At 49.3% G+C, this 18108-nt stretch overlaps 7 protein-coding genes across 7 annotated transcripts; 3 read left to right on the forward strand and 4 right to left on the reverse strand.

The window, feature by feature from the left end:
• Positions 1 to 121: 121 nt before the first annotated feature.
• Positions 122 to 3997, reverse strand: FOBCDRAFT_229457 (kinase-like domain-containing protein). The gene is made up of 5 exons (XM_059609805.1): positions 3692 to 3997; positions 3367 to 3553; positions 814 to 3244; positions 561 to 762; positions 122 to 508 (listed from the first exon to the last, which is right to left on the reverse strand). Exons 1-5 carry the CDS (start codon positions 3769 to 3771, stop codon positions 469 to 471), a joined length of 2940 nt encoding a protein of 979 aa, XP_059465614.1. The 5' UTR covers positions 3772 to 3997; the 3' UTR covers positions 122 to 468.
• A 1255-nt stretch (positions 3998 to 5252) lies between these two features.
• FOBCDRAFT_297134 (uncharacterized protein) lies at positions 5253 to 6568 on the reverse strand (the record flags this gene model as incomplete). The annotated part of the gene is made up of 1 exon (XM_031188468.3): positions 5253 to 6568. The coding sequence occupies one exon, from the start codon at positions 6566 to 6568 to the stop codon at positions 5582 to 5584; it is 987 nt and encodes a 328-aa protein (XP_031035733.2). The 3' UTR covers positions 5253 to 5581.
• Positions 6569 to 8794: 2226 nt separating this feature from the next.
• On the reverse strand, positions 8795 to 10412 carry FOBCDRAFT_322037 (Alpha/Beta hydrolase protein; the record flags this gene model as incomplete). Its single annotated transcript, XM_031188467.3, has 4 exons — positions 8795 to 9795; positions 9848 to 9926; positions 9978 to 10234; positions 10286 to 10412. 4 exons carry the CDS (start codon positions 10410 to 10412, stop codon positions 8990 to 8992), a joined length of 1269 nt encoding a protein of 422 aa, XP_031035732.2. The 3' UTR covers positions 8795 to 8989.
• Positions 10413 to 10915: 503 nt separating this feature from the next.
• On the forward strand, positions 10916 to 11798 carry FOBCDRAFT_48087 (uncharacterized protein). Its single transcript, XM_031188464.3, has 2 exons — positions 10916 to 11187; positions 11260 to 11798. The coding sequence occupies exons 1-2, from the start codon at positions 11067 to 11069 to the stop codon at positions 11766 to 11768; spliced, it is 630 nt and encodes a 209-aa protein (XP_031035729.2). The 5' UTR covers positions 10916 to 11066; the 3' UTR covers positions 11769 to 11798.
• FOBCDRAFT_48088 (uncharacterized protein) lies at positions 11799 to 12442 on the reverse strand. The gene has a single exon (XM_031188466.3). It carries the CDS (start codon positions 12315 to 12317, stop codon positions 11829 to 11831), a length of 489 nt encoding a protein of 162 aa, XP_031035731.2. The 5' UTR covers positions 12318 to 12442; the 3' UTR covers positions 11799 to 11828.
• Positions 12443 to 12950: 508 nt separating this feature from the next.
• On the forward strand, positions 12951 to 13856 carry FOBCDRAFT_48094 (ribosomal protein S10 domain-containing protein). Its single transcript, XM_031188462.3, has 3 exons — positions 12951 to 13100; positions 13158 to 13425; positions 13479 to 13856. Exons 1-3 carry the CDS (start codon positions 13059 to 13061, stop codon positions 13517 to 13519), a joined length of 351 nt encoding a protein of 116 aa, XP_031035727.1. The 5' UTR covers positions 12951 to 13058; the 3' UTR covers positions 13520 to 13856.
• Positions 13857 to 15005: 1149 nt separating this feature from the next.
• On the forward strand, positions 15006 to 17750 carry FOBCDRAFT_297140 (uncharacterized protein; the record flags this gene model as incomplete). Its single annotated transcript, XM_031188461.3, has 2 exons — positions 15006 to 17405; positions 17471 to 17750. The coding sequence occupies 2 exons, from the start codon at positions 15006 to 15008 to the stop codon at positions 17540 to 17542; spliced, it is 2472 nt and encodes an 823-aa protein (XP_031035726.2). The 3' UTR covers positions 17543 to 17750.
• Between the last annotated feature and the right edge of the window lie 358 nt (positions 17751 to 18108).

Genomic DNA, 18108 nt, shown 5'->3' on the forward strand with positions numbered 1-18108 from the left:
GCGCTCTTGGAGTCATTATATAAAGTCAGCGCTGAAGTGAGGTCAGTAGGTGATGAGTCTATGCATGAGTTACACGTTGAATCAACCTTGTCCGTATTGCATCAAGGCAAGCAAGGCAGTCGTCAGTATAGCTGTCACTGGGACATGATAGGAAAATTCTTGGATGCGTATGTCGGCACTGCCTTAAGAAGTCTTCCAGTATTCATTCGTCCCCTCATTCTACGTCCCTTCTACCCCGTAATGAAAAATCCACACCACTTCCTATCCTCCTCACCATGCGCAATCATCAGTTGTCATATAAAACTCGCATCAGTAAGTGTTTCGGCTATTCAGCCATGTCTATCATCCGCAACGCCATCTCATATGCCCCCGAATTATCCCAATGCTACTCCTAGCATTTGAATTTTTCTCTTATGCGTTGAAATCAACTACTCCCTGCCTATCGAGTCTTTTTTGTGTTGAACTTGTCTAGTAGATCCCCTGTGTACGATATTGGAATGTGTCATAGCTGAGACAGGTCAATACGCGGTATTTGAAACTCAGAATGAGGTTTAACTTACAGTCGAGTGTAGTAACTGCCAAATGATTTGGCAACGAGATCATCAACAAAATGTTCCGCTTCTTCGGCGCTCAGATGAAGCTGGAACCTCTGTCGAAGGGTATTCGTCACTTGAGCGATGCCCACTGCAAAGCAGGGCATCCTGGAGTCATGTCCCATCATCGCTACCAGGTCAATAATGTTGTCTGCCGAGCGACGCAAAGCTTAACACAGTATTAGCACAATTCTTACATCGTATTTCTGGTGTAACTTGCCTTGAAATGCTTGCTTGCAAAGTCTCTTGTAGTCTTCAAAATCAGGAGAAAGTGGTCCACCCAAAACATCGACATACTCATGCGTCAACTTGAATGGCGCCGCCTCAAACCCAACTGAGCCAGGCGAATTGGAAAGCATAAAGCCAAAGTCGATATGGATAATGTGGCCCTCGCTATCCACCAATACATTGCCGTTGTGTCTGTCCTTGAGTTGGAGAACGTAAGAGATGATGCTGTATGCTGCCAGTGACTTTTTGAACGCATCAACGCCAGCCTGGAACTCTTTGCTATCAGGTTTGCCAAACGCTTTGAGAAAATGGTCTCTCAGTGTCGCAATGCGGTTACGAGGGTTCTGGCCGGACTCAACGGAGGCCAGCGTTAGACTTCGCTTCAGCGAGTGGAGGGACACGCCACTCGTAATGGTTTCGATCAGACCCGACGACTCCCCAGTTACCAGGATTCGCATACGTTTGACCCAGACATCAGTGCCGGCATCAACCCAAATTTTATGACACACATCGATGAGCTGGCAAGCAAATGCCTCTTGTCGAAGATCAGCTCCTGTCTTGACGATGACACTAACGAGATCCCAATTCTTCATCCAGCCATAAGGCGATGACTTGCGAATTCGTTCCTTCTTAGCTTCCCAAGCTTCACCAAAGACGGCCGCACTAGGGTCATCACGATCTCCACGCCGTTGGACACCACCAGTTTTGATATCGTTCTCCATACGCTCACGTCCTGCACTAGCGTTCAGGTTCGGGTCAATCTGTACGTCTTCCTCCAGGTCAGGGTTGTGTACAGGGATCGGCGTTGTGCTGGCTTTAGCGATAATTGTGTCGAAGGTTGGGCCTTGCTCGTCAACATCGAAGCTCTTCTCCTCAAGGCTCTGCATGCTGGCGATGATCTTAGCTCTGATAGCAGCTACTTCCTGCTTTGGGCGCTTTCCACTGGTGGCTTCCAGCTGTGCAAGCATCTGAGAAGCAGTTCGCATATGCGTGGCTAAGGCACCGAAGTCAGGCTGGTCAGCTGGTGCGCTTCGCTGAATGGGCATGGTCATTCTTCGTGAGACGGGTCCTGGGCTGTTAGATCGCGAAGTTCCTGTGCCCGATGATCGCGGCGTTGTCAAATCCAATGTCGAGGAAGATGTTGTAGCTCCACTTGGCAGACGCTGAGCAGTATGGTTCTGTGCTGGTCTCGAAGAGACTCTAACTGGTGACTCATCTATGCCCTTCAAAAGTGGCGAGCTTCCCAGATCGCCCGAAGCAGGTTCAAAGACACTGTCTAGAAGAGGCTCTGGCGCCTTTACCGTGGGGGAGAGGCGAGGTGAGTCAGAAAGATCGAATATACGCTTTGCGCGAGCGCTACCTCCTAGTAAGCTGTTAAGGAGTCGGTCATTTTCGGGTGCGTCAGGGTCGAAAGAGAAGTCATCTCTCAAAACCTCTACCATGATCAGATAAGGAACCTTCTCGGCACTATTGAGCACTGTCGCTTCGGCAGGGTTCACACGAACGATACGGTGATGGCGGCTCTTCCCTGGCGATCCATTAACCAGAGTTGGGGGGCAAATGACGGGAATATCAATCTCAGCAGGTAAGTCCTGTGATATTAAAGCCAATTCGGCTCGCAATGCGCTCATTCGAGCGGGTTTGGGGACCAGTACTAATCGGTTCGAGATGCCTTCCAGGGCCGTCAAGAATTGTGTTTGTGACCTGAAATAATGTTGTCTCAAAAGCCTCGTCTTTTGCACTGGCGACATGTCGCTGACAGTAAGGACTGCTTTTGCGTGGTGCGAATGCCGTCGGGTTGCGTTGTCGACCGGGCGCTGCGCATTACCTGCTGAGTTTGGGGTCGTCGGTCTGGTAGTAGGTTGAGCTGATGGCAGTGGAAGAGATGACGTGCTGAGCTTAGCTTCCAGTGATCTCAGCTCAAGAGCGGATGGCCGAGTCATCCCAACTGGTGTCTTAGACCTTTGCGGCGGAATAATCACCGAAGGCGGTCGAGGACTGCGCGCAGGCTTGGGTGAAGAGTCTCTTGACCCTTTAGGATCTGGTGCACTAAAGGTCCGTCCATTATCTCGGGCACGCCGCGATCGCGAGTTTCCGACGGTAACTGTGCGAGCCCTCGTGGGCTTGGGGTTCTCCCTCGGTTCCTGCGTTTCATTGGTGATGGGTTGAGGCTTGCGAGCTTGGGCGACTGCGAGAGGGCCAGCCCACTGGGGGAACATGGGCAGCGCAATACTGGCAAGGACAAAACTAGAAAGAACCGTGACTGGTAGGACGTTTTCCGTGATCTTCTCATGACGAGCGGTATCAGCAAGTCCAAACACAATGTGCTGAACCTTGTTGTAGACACGGCGACATGTCTGAAACGAGTCGGATTGCGGATTCGAGGAGAGATCGTGAAGATATGTTTGAAAGAGCCAGAAGGTCTGCGCACGCAATTGTCAGTTTTCTTTTCGCCGTATCCCAGTCAATCACCGTTCCCATGACGCAGTGGCTCGCGCATTCCATCCCAAAGGGTTGTCGGTTGAATATCATCATCAAAACGTACCAGCAGCGCTGCTGTGACGGATTCTTCGCACAAGTCCATCAAAAACTCTTCCAAAGCCATTGACTCATTATGCACGCTGATTATGAGGTGACATAATTGCGGTAGAAAGAACTCAATATCCTCGTAGGGAAACTGGCGGAGCTTCTGGCAGAGAACATAGTGAATCCCCACGTGGTCGGCATATCGGCTGTTGCGACAGGTGGCATTAGCGATTGGCGACGTCGGAGAGGGCGGAAGAAGCGAGAATGAAGAGGCCTAACAAATGTGTATGGCGACCAGTATCGGCGGCTTCTGTAGGACGTGCAGGGGTTTGTAGGAGACTCACGAGAGGTATGAGACGGGGAGAAAGGGGTTGGAGTTGAAGACGTCGGACTCGAGGAACCTCTGAAGCAAGTCCCACGACATTGGTTTTGGTTTACGCGGGGGAGCGAGCGCCTGTAAGGGACAGCTGGCGGTTCGTCATCTAGGGTCTGAGCTAAAAATGAAGGAAGAAATACAGGATATCGTGGGGAGAGAACGGGCGTGACAGCAGGGAGAGTCAATCAAGAGACCATTCGCAAGAGTGACGACGGTTTCAAGCTGGTTGATGTTCGAGGTTGACGAAACCGTCCAAGCCCAGAGTCAGTGGAGGGTGATTTGTTCTTCAGAAGATTTACAGGAGTCGTTGCGGATATTAGTGGATATTGTTAGGGAGCCGGAACGGACAGCTCAGGCCTTGGCATTGCAAGCTAGGGACGGGAGCTCTCACCTCGGGCAGAGAAGTGAAGGCAAACGATCGATAGTCCAATCAGAAAGCTCATTGAACCCCTGAGTACCTGGGCTGCGAGCAGGAGGCTCAGGGGTTACAATTTGATATATTCTTGATTTTTTTCGTACTCTGGAGGAACTCATAAACCCTCTTGAGTAGAATGATGGATTCTGCATTTGTTGTCTGATTTATAATCCCGTGCTGTTATTTCAACCACTGGACAGTTCATTGGAGAGGCACCAAACTCGACACCAAAAGCTTACAACCTCTGGATGGTCTTAGTCCAGGCATGGACCCGGACCCTTTTGAGCAATTCGGACTGTTATCCTCCTCCATATTTTCCCATCGAGAGCGACTCGTTAACCCATGCTTGAGTCCGGAGACCTACTATGTAGTTATGATGTAGTCCGTCATGAGGCTCTCTTGGGGAGGTAAGAAAACCTGGGACCTTGATCCTAAGTGATAAAAAGACTTAGGTAAGTTGTTACAATCATGGGCGGGTTACTATAAACTTCGGAGCCTTTTTTATCAAGTTTATTTCAATACTTACGATCAAGGTCTTACCCGTAGGGGACTCTGTATCCATTATCTACATGCTCAATTTCCAGCTCTCATTTACTGTTGCCATATTTCAATGCGAAGTGTACTGACGTCAGTTCCACCTACGTCAGTGGTTACGGGTTACACTAGGCTCTAGGGTAAGCACGTCGGGAATGATTCCTTATGTCTGGAGTTCTATTATTTGTTTCTGTTACGCCAACAATATGGTCTGTATGAAATTCGATATTGACTGTTCCTCTATGTTGAAAGTGGTTTGGACTACTCAAGACGAAAGGCACCCAGCGTCATCAACTTGATCATAGCATATGTAGACCATATATTACAACCTGGGGCAAACGTTAATGTGCTTGAGGTCGAAGACCAATTGCCACAGATGTAGCTCTAATGCCATAAGGAATGATGTCGGTAAAGAAACAAAATTCTGGAGAGATAGACACGGAAGGCACAATAATATTGCACAACATGCCCAAGCTTCACTCCCAATTGCATCTTAGACAGACCGGGAACGTAAGGGTTAGATCGTGAACGAAATTGAACAAAACTTATAGAGACAGGAAGCAAGAGTCAAACCACACGGGGATTTCATAATTTAGTAGCCAGTAAGTGACAAGGTGACAGCTTTGGCCGCCGTCCCTTTGCTTTAATTGCCGTGTAATTATGCTAACGTACTCGCCAAGATGCTTTGCAGCACCAGCAATTGATATTGCACCAGTCCGCAAGCGCGCCAGTGCGCGCAAGCGTTTAAAATACCCAGTATGCCAAAAGTCCATGCGATGAATTGTCTTCAATGCGCCAAACTCCGGCTCGATGCGAGTCCCCCTAAACGCCTGCCATTTGATCATTATCCCTCATGACGCATCCCAAACCTTGCAAAGACAACATATAATACTCCGCATCGAAAGCAGATCATTGTGCCTTCTTTCTTCTGCCGCCGCGTGTTCTCTTCTTGGGCTCTTCAATCTCCTCATCACTTGAACTCTCCTGCTTGGCCTTTGATCTACTACCCTCCTTCTCGTTCTCGACGCGACTGACAATGTCACGAAGGAAATCCCATTGCTCATCGGCCTCGACTACATGTTTGAGCATTGGTGCTGTGACTCTCTTGGAACCCTTCTCCCTGGCCACGTCGGCGCTTTTTGTGACGAGTTGAATCATGAAAAGTTCAAGAGCCTTGCCCACAGCGATCGGGGTCTGCTGTGCAACCTTTCCAACTTCCTCATCAGCCTGCATAATTCGTTTAATCCTGGCAGTTGGAAACTTGGTTCGAACGGGGGATGGGTCAATAGCGGGCGCTGCAGGCGGCGCGGCTTTGCGTGGAGGCATATCTGTGTCAAAAGCTATAGCACCGAATGTCGAAGCGCGTTCTACTGTGCCAGTTCCCACTGGTGGTGCGTAGGATATGTCGTACGCAGCCGCGCTGGAAAGCGGAGTTTGCTCTGGATAGGCTTGGACGTACGGCGCAGGTCGCGCCGGAGTGTGGTGTTGTGACTGTGTGTGTGGAGAGGCAAAGGTATCCTCGAATCCGTTACCAGAAGACGGGCGTTTGTCTGGCGAAGAATAGACGTAGGGGTCTTGGATTGAAGAATGTCGCGACCGGTAAGATTGATATTCCGGTCTTGTAGATCTTAGTTGTGAAGATGCTTGCTCGTAGTCGACTTGTGGCCGGTACTTAGAATCATATGTACCGCCGTTGTTGTTAAAATTTAAGGATGGTGGAACATAAGAAGAAAAGGAAGCAGATCTGGCGTAGGTTGGGGACTCTGCTTTATATTCGTATCCCGGGCTAAAGTGACTGTCAGGCTGTGGATGATGGAGCTCTTCTTGAGTGGGGCCACTTGAATAAAAAGAAGAGAGGTCCGGAGACTTTGGGGCATAGCTGTCGTCAGTCGACATAATAAATATTTTTTTGGTCCGCGGTGTTAGTAGCGGAATGAGTAGGATTATGGTGGGGCTTGCACGCCGAAGCGGCCGGGATGAGATTGTTTTTGTCCAGCAACGAACGAATAGAGACCCGTTGCAATGCAAATCCGAGCCGGTCGTCCTTGATAGTGTTGTGGATAACGTAGATGCTTGGCGGTGCGGTCGAATGAAACAGCGGGGGTGATTCGAGAATAGCCAGTACCAAGAATAAAAGGGCGTCAGAACAAGTTTGGTACAGCGCCTCTGAACGTTTGTAGAAGAAGCTACTTTGTTTGACCAAAGACAATGCAATCAAGTTGTGGATATCGAGGATAAATAAAAGCTTAATATCTGGCTTTATTTGTCGAGTTGTTTCTTTGTGCAAGTTGTTGTGCTTGTGGTTGGTTGGTCAGTTAAAGGAATGTGAATATACAAGAATAGCAGGTAGTAGTATGATGCATGTAATATGGTGTCCAAGGAGAAACAAAGCGATTAAACTGAAGGAACGTCGTGCTCTTATTATATCAAACAAATCCAATGAACAAGACGGACCTGCTCACACCTGTTGGGTGCTAATAAGAACCGTGCGCAAAGGGGACAGGGGGAGCAAGAAGAAGAGGTTTAGCTCACGAATCAGCAAGCTCGAGCTCCCGTCTCGGACTGGGGTTGGGAATGACGATGTGATATGATTGACGTGACGGTGGAGTATAAGGTCACCACATGTAGGCTGGTAGGATAAGGGTGATGAAGTTGGTAGACAAGTATGGAGTAAAAGAAGACAAACAGCTAACCTACCTTTTTAACAACTACCTAGATGTGGAAGCGGTTGGTTGCAGTGCAGTGAGAGGGGCGGCGGGTTACCAGGGGCTGTGTGTAAGACCCCTTGTTATTGAGATGGCCACCCGTCAAAATCCCCTGTTGGATGGAGGTTGTACAATACGTGGGTGAAATGAGGCTCGGGAAGTAATGGTGCGCGTGTAAGCCGGCAAGGCAGAAAGTGTTGAGTCTCAGGTAAGTAAGTTCAAGCAGGTTAGTGATTGAGTTGATGATTACCACGTAGACTAGACATTTTAGTGGAAAAAGGTTGAGATCTAACAGGAGGTAATGAAACTGGCGGCTTCGTTGGCAGATTATCGATTATCGATTATCTTGTTTGAGTGGGCCGATAAGTTTTTGGTTGACAGAGAGTTTAAGATGAGGACGGTGTAAGTAAGTTTTTGATGAGTGCAATGGATAGCGAAATAAGCGTAGGTCCCCAGGAATGGAAAACAAGATAAGCAAAGTAAAGCTCCTCGAGACTGTGGTCATGAGTCGCTTTCGCAATGTTTATCAGGGGCGTTATTTAAACGTCAGCGTCAGAAGTTAGTCGGCAATCGTATTCGACACAGCGGCGGCAAATGGCGATGGCGGGGGAAACGAGGGAATGCCGGGCGTTTATATGCACGACTGGACGCAGCCTGGACGCGGGGACTCGCTCTCTGGTACCTACCTGGATACAAAGTGACTTCCGCCCAAACCCCAAATCAGAGACGACGGCGTCTCAAGTTGATCCCTCCAAATCGATAGGAACCATCCAGGGGGATCCTTCCCACGCTATGCACCTACTACGTAGGTACCTTCAGTACCTGGCTACCTTATGCACGAGCTGGATATGGTACGTGCTTAGCACGTGCGCCCCACACCGTAATTCAATATCATTTGCACTTTACGAAGTACGCGTTTTATCAATGATACTGCACTTGGGGAAGATTTCCATCTACAGTCTTGTTAGTGGATAAGACGCGCTTCGTTTACAACCTTATTCACTCTTCTTTTCTTCAACCCACTTGCTCATATCTCGACGCTCATAATGTAATGTTGGTTCTCTGGCTGTGAGCTAGCTATGCCCCTCAGCAGAGACTCATCACAGGCATTTCATGTTCAGCCTCAAACATAACATAAACATGGCTGACGCTATCTGCTTTACAAGTTATGCCTAATATCAGCCGCATGTTCCGCCTGCGCGCCTGTGGAGCCCATTCCTGGGCCATTCTCCAACGAATATGCTGAAATGCAGCGCTGATTCAGATCCCAGAGTGACTGGCATGGCTTGGATGCCTTGTGGCAGCCCTAGGCGCTCACTTCAGGCTCCCATCGTTGAGATGCACCCACAACATCATCAGTGACTGACCTACGGGCTGGCTTATGGACACGTCACCTCTGAACTTCAGCAGGCAGATGTATCAATCTCTACCAAGTGAGCTCCACAATTTTCTACATGCATATCCTCTTCTGCCTCTGCATCCTAGTGATGATACACGTTGAGCTTTTATCCCTGAGCAGGCCTGGTGAGGACGAAACCGAGTTTTGTACTATGGTTCCTGATTCACCACCTACAGGCCTCGTCTATGAAATCTTACTTGATCTAATCTGATTCTATACTTTGTCCCCATTCAGCGTACCCCATTCAAGCATTCGTCTTCTAATCTCCTTGACAGCAGTTCGAAGTCCTTGCAGCCTCTTATCCTCTGTACTGGATAGGAATAGTGAGGCTACTGGCCACGCATGAATTCCTCCGTCGAATTTCTGCCCTTCAGCTTGAATCCCAATCTTGGCTTGTCGCTTGAGAAATTCTTCAATATCCGGCGCGAATACTTCCTCTTCTCCAAAGACGATGAAGTATCCTCGTTCGGGGCTGGCTGCTCTCCAGAGCCCCTCATCGACGCAGTTACCAGGAGAAGCCGGTTGCTGTTGGACCATGTTCTCTCCTGCGTACTCGTGTGCATATTTCCACAAGGTTCTCTTGTCCAAGAAATCACTTTTGGAGCTGTAGTGTAAGTTGGACATTAGTGTTATCCACGGCGAAATTAGGGTAGCCATACGCGGGAGAGGCAGATGAGGTGGATCCGCATCTGAGAGGCCGCCCCGGACGTTGACCTTCATGCCCTTCTTATCTTGATTGCCAGCCTGAGCGCCCAACTCGAGCAACAAGCTGAGAATCAACGAGCCACCAGCCGAATCTCCCGAAACGCAGATCTTGGATGCGTCTTGCACGACTTCAAGGACATGCTTGTAACCTTCAAGTGCCTCCAGGACTTGCCTTGGGTAAACTTGATCAGGCACCAATGTGTACTCGAGTGCAAATATTGCAGGGTTATTAAATCCAGCCTCAACAAGGAGGTGATGCCAGGCCATGAGGAATTCGAGGTAAAAGTAACTTGAGCCCATCAAGAACCCACCACCTTGTGATAATCAGCAATGTGAACACATGGTCAGTAATTGTTCCGAACATACCGTGTACATAGTAAAGGACAAAATCTGGAGGATGTTCCGGTTGATGCATAATCCAGGTGCCCTTTATTTTGATATCTCCCTGTTGCAGTTAGTCACCGCAACACAGCCATAGTGAGAAATTGAAACAAACTTTTCCTATGTTGTATTCCCTGTAGTGAACTGGAGATCTGATATAGCCATGGCGAAGCATGCGCCAGTGAATAAATGGTAACGCAACATGTTTGCCGAAGAAGACTCGTCCAACCTTGGCGGGGATATTGGCGAAGGCATAGCGCACACAACGTATCACAAGATCCTCAAACACAGTAGCTGTCTGAGTAAACGCAAGTTGGCGAGTTGAATGAGTCAGATAACGGTCAGTGATGAACTCATAAGGAAGTCGAATCACTTATGTTAAATAAGTTAGACTGGCATGATATGTAGTGAGGGATAACCAACGGAGAAACGGTAGGGCCCTGAGACCCGTGAATAGTGTCAGAAAGAATCCAGCGTGCCATATTAGTTGAGGTGCAAGAAATATGAGAAATACTCCACAGTCAACGAGGCTTATAGGACCAAGGATCATGACGAGGACGTCTTTTCTTGATGGCAGAGGCGTTTCATGAGGTGTGAAAGGGAATTACGGGTAGGTTTCCTCCCTCTAATTGAATGTCTTTGTGGCAACGATGATCGAAAGTTCCATCGGCTACAAAGTGTGATTTTATGGCTCCAATTGGTTTAGTTTGAGTAGATCGTAAAGGGTCCCTGACGCGTTGAAGAAGATAGGAGATCGATGATGGAGGGGCTGGCGTTGGTTCAGTAGTCTGGATTTGAAACTCTGGGCTGGCGCAGCTTCTTAACGGTTGATTAGAGGCCACACTCTTTACATGTGATGACCCTTATTGAGAATTATCTCTAAACAACCGCATCTACTCAACGGGAGCACTCATATAATGATAGTTTCCTCATTCATGTGAAGACGATGGCTCGTTGCTTCGTCGTCGCTGACATAAGCCTGCTGGGGCCAACTTCTCACCGCATGAGCACCACGATGGCCATTCGAGCCTGTGAGTTCAGAACTATATTTCCCTTAAATCATAACGTTTAGCGCTACATCTCCGATAACACGGGTGCCTTATAAGTAAAAAACACCCGCACCAGAACATCGATACCACTCCCCCATCTTAGCCGGCAGACGAGATCTTTCAGACTCTCCATATCCTCAACAACCTGCTACGAGATGGGCGAGAACCCTCCAGAAGAAGCGCCCTTCCCTCTGACGGCAGTCGACAGATGGGTCCTCTCGCAGACTGATGAGGAGTTTCACAAACATGACTGGGAGGAGTTAAAGGAGATTATCAGTAAGCAGCTCTAATTAAAAATCTAGTCGGCATTTCTGCTCTGTTTCAAGCCCAGTCATTGACATTGGACAGGGACGAACAACCTCTCTGTCCTGAAGCGCAAGCCCTCTGACCTTCGTCGATATATGGCATGGACTGCAGAGACCAAAGCAGAATATGGCTCCATGACGAATTATCTTCTTGTAAACCGCCTGCCTCAGGAATGGGGAAACCCGCCATTCACACCAAGATCTACCGTCCCTTTCGAGGACCCTTCAGACTACCGCATCTTGATCAATGACTGGCCTTACGGATTGGAACCGGACATCAGACACATTGTCGTATGGTTGCGCACAACCATCCCTACGGACTCCGAGACTGGTGATATGACACCCGAGAGCAGGGCTTTGGTCCAGTCATTCATCGAAAAGACATTCATCGATGCTCTGGGTCCAAACGGAAAGAGCAAAGTGCTGTGGTTCAAGAATTGGGTCGCCCTTCAAAGTGTACGCGCTTTAGAACATATTCATGTCCTAGTCCGCAATGTGGACTATGATACCCTTGAGCGCTGGACTGGAGAAGGTCCGAAACAGAAACCTTAGACAGCCAATAGACTTAGAATCCCAGGAGAGATCTAATGCCCTCAATAAAAGTTGGGAAATTTAAGCAGCCCGACGTGCTCTGCGATTTCCTTGGGGAGCTGCACCAGCACCATCGCCCGCTCCTTGGAACGCAGCCATCTTCTGCTTTCCCATGCCAAGTAGCCCACTTCCCAGGTACACGCCATATGCCGGAAGGATAAGCCACAGAAACCAAGCTTTATTTCCGAAGATAATGACGAAGATTACTGCAGCCCAGGTAACCCAGATGACGTCGAACATGTACTCGGTCAAGCCAGGAGAGGACAGATCCTCACCAGCGGTACGCAGGGCGCGGGTAGTTGGGTCGTACTTCGGTCGACCGGAAGCCTCGAGAATGTACTCGCAGATGACGGCAGGCGCAGAAAGGAGAACGTAAAGCCAGATAGAGCGAGCACGGAACAGGAAGTGGGAAAGGAGGAAGAGGGCGTTGACGATAAGAGAACCGATGTGCAGGTTGTTAAGTGCCGCCGCGTTGGACTTGGCGCGGTCCTTTTTCGCTTTCTGAGCCATTGTATATGAGTACTAGCGAATACGCTCAGGTCGATACAAATCTAGCTGCACAGTGGTGATAGCTGAGAGCACGCGGTTGTCAGGTTGATCAAGCTGAAGTGTTCACTCAAGAAGTGAGAAGTGGAATGACGATGCTGATGACAGGGGAGAACTTGCAAGTCCACCGATCTGATTGGTACCTCCACTTGCCGGGGTAATAAAACTTCTTGACGTTAAAACCTGGATGCCAAAATTAACTGATCTAAAGGCCTACTAAGATATACTAAATTTACCTAAGTATTTTCATCACTTGGGATAGAAGTCCTCAGTTTTCTTACCTCCTCTAGCCGTCATGGGTTGATGAGGTTGCTCGATTACAGCTTACAAGACTATGGAATGAGAAGGTTGAGGGACTGGATATACTTTATCAGGCACTGAGAACAGAATTCGAGGACTGGTGCATGGACTTTCCGAATTCGCGTCCCGAGATCTTCTGTTTGATCAAGCTTTTGGTGCATTTTAGCTTTAGCTGCTCGGTCGCTTGAAGCTCTTCAATCTCGTGTACCTACATAGGTGCAGGCTCGTCACGTGCCGTGAGGTGGGGGATTGGCGATAAGCGATAAGCGCACAACTTTTTGATAATTGGGGCTTAATTGTCAACTAAACGCTTCTACAACAAAAGGAATCAATCTCTCATCCCTCCCAGGCCGTCATCACGTTACCGTTGCAGTCACTTTTGCCGAGTCTTGACAGCCATTCACAATGTCTCACCAGAAGAACGAGAAGGACGTCGGTGACGCTCCCGTACGTCGATATCACCGCGAAGTTGAACCTCTGGCACGATGCTAACGCCCCCAACAGAAGAGCCACCGTATCCGAATCACCCTGACCAGCCGAAAGGTTCAGTCTCTCGAGAAGGTCAGCGCTGAGCTCATTGAGCGTGCTCGCAGCAAGGGCCTCACCATCAAGGGCCCCGTCCGTCTGCCCACCAAGAACCTCAAGATCACCACCCGCAAGACCCCTTGTGGTGAGGGTTCCAAGACCTGGGATTCCTACGAGCTCCGCGTCCACAAGCGCCTTATCGACCTCCACGCCCCCACCGAGGTTGTCAAGTCCGTCATCGTCAACAGTAAGGGATCCCGCCGTCTGAAAAGATCTGGGCAGAGTCTAACCGTGTTACAGTCGAGGCCGGTGTCGAGGTTGAGGTCACCATCGCTGCTTAAACGTGGTCACTGACCTAGTCAGTGGTCGATGTGCTCGGCTTCGTCCTGACATTGTGAAGGAAGGGAATGATGGGAACATCAAGATCTTGCTCACAGCAAGAGTGGTGGATATAGGATACTCAGTTATGATTAATGAATCTCTGGGAACCTCGTGTTCTACCATTCAAAACCATGAAGACCATGATATTGTTGTGTTGTCTGACATGGTGACTTTGACTCGGCATGTTTTGCGAACAGTATTCAACTCGCTCTTAACCAGGAGCTGTGGACTAAGTAAAGCATCCATGTACGAATCGAAATCAACCGAACTTATGTGTGGACGCAGGATGCATTGCAGATGCTTTTTCACTTTGTATTAAAAAATAAAATAAAATAAAAAGCAAGATATGGATAGACTGATAGAGGCAATCTTGCTTTAGCCAGTGCCAAAAGGAGTATTCTTGGGATATAACCCACGAATTATTTCTTTTGACCCGAGGTCGGGAGGTTAGTAGGATACCTGCCACTCTGTAGGTAAGGTAATGCCGAATTGGCTGGGAATGGGACAGAAAGTCTGCAGGTACGGATACCAGCAGCGAAATCTCAGTGGCTGGAAGGACCGAGACAAAATGGTCTCGATACTTGCTATCGCTCGCGAACCAGGCGTGATCTCAAGTAGATATACTTGGTGGCTGGTTGCTAGGCGCAACCCTGAGCCAATCATATCATTTCCGTCACGCCAGGCAGGTACCGCGCGCTTGGCCAATCCGTCACCACCAAACATTCAAAGCCTGTTTCACGCAGGCACGTCCATAACGTTCACTGCACCTTCTGCTACCTACAGCCCCTAAGGTCAGGCTGAGTTTGCAACCCGTCCAATACCATGAGCAACTCATATCGAAGCCGTATTAGCTGGTAGCAGTGAAATTTCTTCTTTTTCTTCATCCCTTCTATACTTTTGAGCTTCCTTCAGTCCCGTCTTCATCAACAATTCTCGCTGTCTCGCTCGCTCGTTAGGACCCACCGTTCCCGTTCACCAAAGGTTGCAAGCCCATCGACACTTGCTCGCCTTTAACGACTCCATACTTGTGACAACCTCTTACTCCTTTCCTAGGCCGCGACATAACAAAGGCTACCTTAAATCGACAGAATTGGCTTGCGCTCTGCATCTCTTTGTTGTTTTCTTAATCATTAATTCGTTTCACGACGCTGATACCCACTACGACTGCCCAGCTACTGACCCACGGTTGCTTTGTTTTCTTTCGATCTGGCTGGTCCCCGCCACTCACGCGAACGGCTTAGCACGAGAATAAACAACTGTTTGGTCAAGAAGACCATTGTTGGTCGCCGACTGACGGGTCTATTCCCACTGAATCATTTTATTTCGATCTTGTCCATCGATTGTCTCATGGCCAGAACACGTCGTTAGGCAACTCCGTCAGCGCCATCACCGTCCGAACCCCCGAACATCCTTCTCAAGCCTCATCACTGGACAGCAACATTTAGTATGGCGCCCACTCCGACGGTCGCCAGTGGCCTTTTAAGACAAGTGATATACTATCATCTCGATAATGCCTCCTACCACAACGGTCTATTCTTCGCCGAACGCTTGCTGGCGCAGGATCCCAGGTCTAGCGAGTCTACATACCTCTATGCCCTATGCCACTTGCGACTAGGCGACTTTCGCTCAGCCTACGACGTTGGCAAACCTATAGGATACCGTGGTGTTCATCTGGGATGTGCTTGGGTTTTTGCTCAAGCATGCTTGGCTCTCGAGCGATACAAGGATGGCATCTCCGCCTTGGAGAAAGCCCGAAGTCTCTGGGCATCGAAATGCAGCTTAGGGAAGCATAGCGCAACCACTAGAACCGCTCTTCCTGATGCGCCTGCAGTTCTTTGTCTTCTTGGACGACTCCATCGCGCATATGACGACAAGAAAAAGGCCGTCGCCTGTTTCGAAGAGGCTCTTCAGCTGAATCCTTTCATGTGGGATGCTTTCGCAGCGCTCTGCGACCTTGGCGTCACCGTCCGTGTACCCAACGTTTTCAAAACCAGCGATACGCTAGTACATAGCTTCGATGTGGAAACAAGCCCTTTAATATCAAGAGAAGGATCTGTACCAATCGTTCCAGATATTCCCATGAAGAAGTCCCAACGGAATGCTACAATGGATGTTGCAAGCGATCCCTTCAGCTCCAGTCATTCCCCAACCATCCATGAGCTTACTAACGGCGGCTCTGGCCAGGAAGTCGATAAGAGCGAATTCATGCAGAAGATCCAAGAGGGACGCATGCGCTATGCGACATCGACTAACAGCAGCTCTGGTTTCGACGGCATGGAGACACCTCCAGGTACGATGTCTTCGGTTACGACATCATCTCGCATTGGCCATTCCCATGAGCCTCCTCAGGCTCCACCTCGAAGGACGCGGCATGCCCAAGCTATCGACCAGGCGCAGGAGGCACCCCCACGAATGAATTATCGCATAGGATCTCGACGCACAAGGGCGCAAGACAAGGGGCACCAAGAACAATCTACAGAAAATGTGATGACTGATGCGTCTAACGCCGCACCCTCAGCATCGTTGCGATCGTCTATACCAGCGGCGGAAAGAAAACGGACTGTATCGGGACACCCGGCACAGCGAACGACAAACTCAGAAGAGCCAGCGACAACTCGACGTAGTGCAAGGCTCAACATGTTTAGACCGTCGTCCAAAGCAAACTCAGGCGCGGCCGGCATGGGAACTTCGGCCGTCAGGGAGCTGAAGAAGGCTAGGCCCCCAATTTCTCGAATCGTTCGACCTGGATCAAGTGGCTCTAGTGTTGGCCGCGTGGTTAGTGGTAATCGCAAACCTCTCGAAGAGGCACAAGCCGATATAGACCACAGCGAGCTACCGAAAGCCAAGGAGATCCCCCCTCCACCGCCGGTGCACAAGACATCGGAGCTTGATGCTCAAAAGCTCGAAGAAGGACTTAGATGGCTGCTCGATCTTGTCAAGAAGCTAGCAAACGGATACTACTCATTATCCCAGTTCCAATGCACCGAGAGCCTTCAGCATTTTCAATCGCTTCCAATGTCTCACCAAAACACACCGTGGGTTTTGGCACAGATGGGTCGAGCTCACTTTGAGCAGGCTTCATATGCCGAGTCTGAGAAGTTCTTCAGGAAGATGCGTGTGCAAGCACCTTCACGACTCGAGGATATGGAGGTATACTCTACAGTTCTCTGGCATCTAAGACGGGAGACGGACCTGTCTTTTCTCGCACATGAGTTGGTTGATTCTGCATGGCTTTCGCCGCAGGCTTGGTGTGCGTTAGGCAATGCTTGGTCATTGGCACGCGACCATGAACAAGCACTCAAGTGTTTCAAGCGAGCCACTCAACTAGATCCCAAATTCGCATATGCTTTCACCTTGCAAGGACACGAGCATGTTACCAACGAAGAATATGATAAGGCACTCACGGCATATCGTCAAGCAATATCAGCCGACCGACGCCATTACAATGCCTACTATGGCATAGGAAGGGTCCAGGAACGTCTCGGCGCTTACGATAAGGCGTACACGCACTTCCATGCAGCCCAAAGCATCAACCCCAACAATGCAGTGCTGATAACTTGCATTGGAACAGTGCTAGAGAAGCAGAAGCAAATAATGCCTGCTCTGCAAGCTTATAGCAAAGCAGTTGACCTCGCACCTCGTGCAGCCCAAACTCGATACAAGAAGGCCAGAGCACTGCTTGCTGTTGGTCAATTAGATGCGGCACAAAAGGAGCTGATGATACTTAAGGATCTGGCGCCAGATGAGGCGACAGTTCACTTCCTCCTCGGCAAACTGTATAGAAGCATGGGCGAAAAGCAGCTCTCAGTGCGTCACTTTACTATTGCCCTTGCCCTGGATCCCAAGGTAAGCCAACAGAACACCTCACAATTATGTGCTGTTATGTACCGTCCATACTGACCACAAAACAGGCAAGCCAACAGATCAAAGAAGCAATTGAGAGTTTCGAGGACGACGTGGAGATGGACGACTCGATGATGTGATGATTGTAATGAACATTGCGATTTTAACGAGTCTGCACTTGCGTTTGGTAGCCTTGGTTTTGGGACGATCGGCATAATGAAGTATATGGGATGTGGTGGCACTGATTCGTATTGCGAGGGTCGAATATATGGGATGAGGACCGGCGGTCGGCGCTACTGTTGACTTTGTTACGAGAGCATGGGCATGGCATCGGCGTTTTCTGGTATGAATAGGCTTCTTAAGTGGCCTGACTCGCGCGTGCTGTGCAAATGGAAAAAGCGACTTTGCTTTGTGTATATGTAGCATGAGCAGCATACATTCACGCGTTGAGATACCTGTACATTACGGGAATAGGCATTCAGAGATGCGGCGAGTTGATGGATAGATACCCTGATAATCAGAGTCAAAAAGTTGAGCCCATTGTTGTTGCGAATTCACATTTCGGTAGACTTGCTGTGCCGTGATGAGGCTATTCAGGTAGGTCGGTAAAACAACCTTCCTACTAACTCGATGCAACAAGAGCTTCACGTATTCTCCCTACGCAAAATTGCATCGAAGTCTATATTGCTATAATGGATGTATCTGC

The sequence above is a fragment of the Fusarium oxysporum genome, chromosome VIII (genome assembly GCF_013085055.1).
Source record: "Fusarium oxysporum Fo47 chromosome VIII, complete sequence".
NCBI lineage: Eukaryota > Fungi > Ascomycota > Sordariomycetes > Hypocreales > Nectriaceae > Fusarium > Fusarium oxysporum.

Excerpts from the sequence above, each read along its gene's own strand:
- FOBCDRAFT_229457 (XM_059609805.1), bottom strand. The coding sequence starts at position 3,771 with ATGTCGTGGGACTTGCTTCAGAGGTTCCTCGAGTCCGACGTCTTCAAC. Across the intron at positions 3,245-3,366 it reads CCGTCACAGCAGCGCTGCTG|ACCTTCTGGCTCTTTCAAAC; the intron begins GTACGTTTTGAT and ends TTGCGTGCGCAG. Across the intron at positions 509-560 it reads GGCAGTTACTACACTCGACT|CTATGACACATTCCAATATC; the intron begins GTAAGTTAAACC and ends GACCTGTCTCAG.
- FOBCDRAFT_48087 (XM_031188464.3), top strand. The coding sequence starts at position 11,067 with ATGGGCGAGAACCCTCCAGAAGAAGCGCCCTTCCCTCTGACGGCAGTC. Across the intron at positions 11,188-11,259 it reads GGAGTTAAAGGAGATTATCA|GGACGAACAACCTCTCTGTC; the intron begins GTAAGCAGCTCT and ends GACATTGGACAG.
- FOBCDRAFT_48088 (XM_031188466.3), bottom strand. The coding sequence starts at position 12,317 with ATGGCTCAGAAAGCGAAAAAGGACCGCGCCAAGTCCAACGCGGCGGCA.
- FOBCDRAFT_48094 (XM_031188462.3), top strand. The coding sequence starts at position 13,059 with ATGTCTCACCAGAAGAACGAGAAGGACGTCGGTGACGCTCCC. Across the intron at positions 13,101-13,157 it reads AGGACGTCGGTGACGCTCCC|AAGAGCCACCGTATCCGAAT; the intron begins GTACGTCGATAT and ends CGCCCCCAACAG. Across the intron at positions 13,426-13,478 it reads CAAGTCCGTCATCGTCAACA|TCGAGGCCGGTGTCGAGGTT; the intron begins GTAAGGGATCCC and ends ACCGTGTTACAG.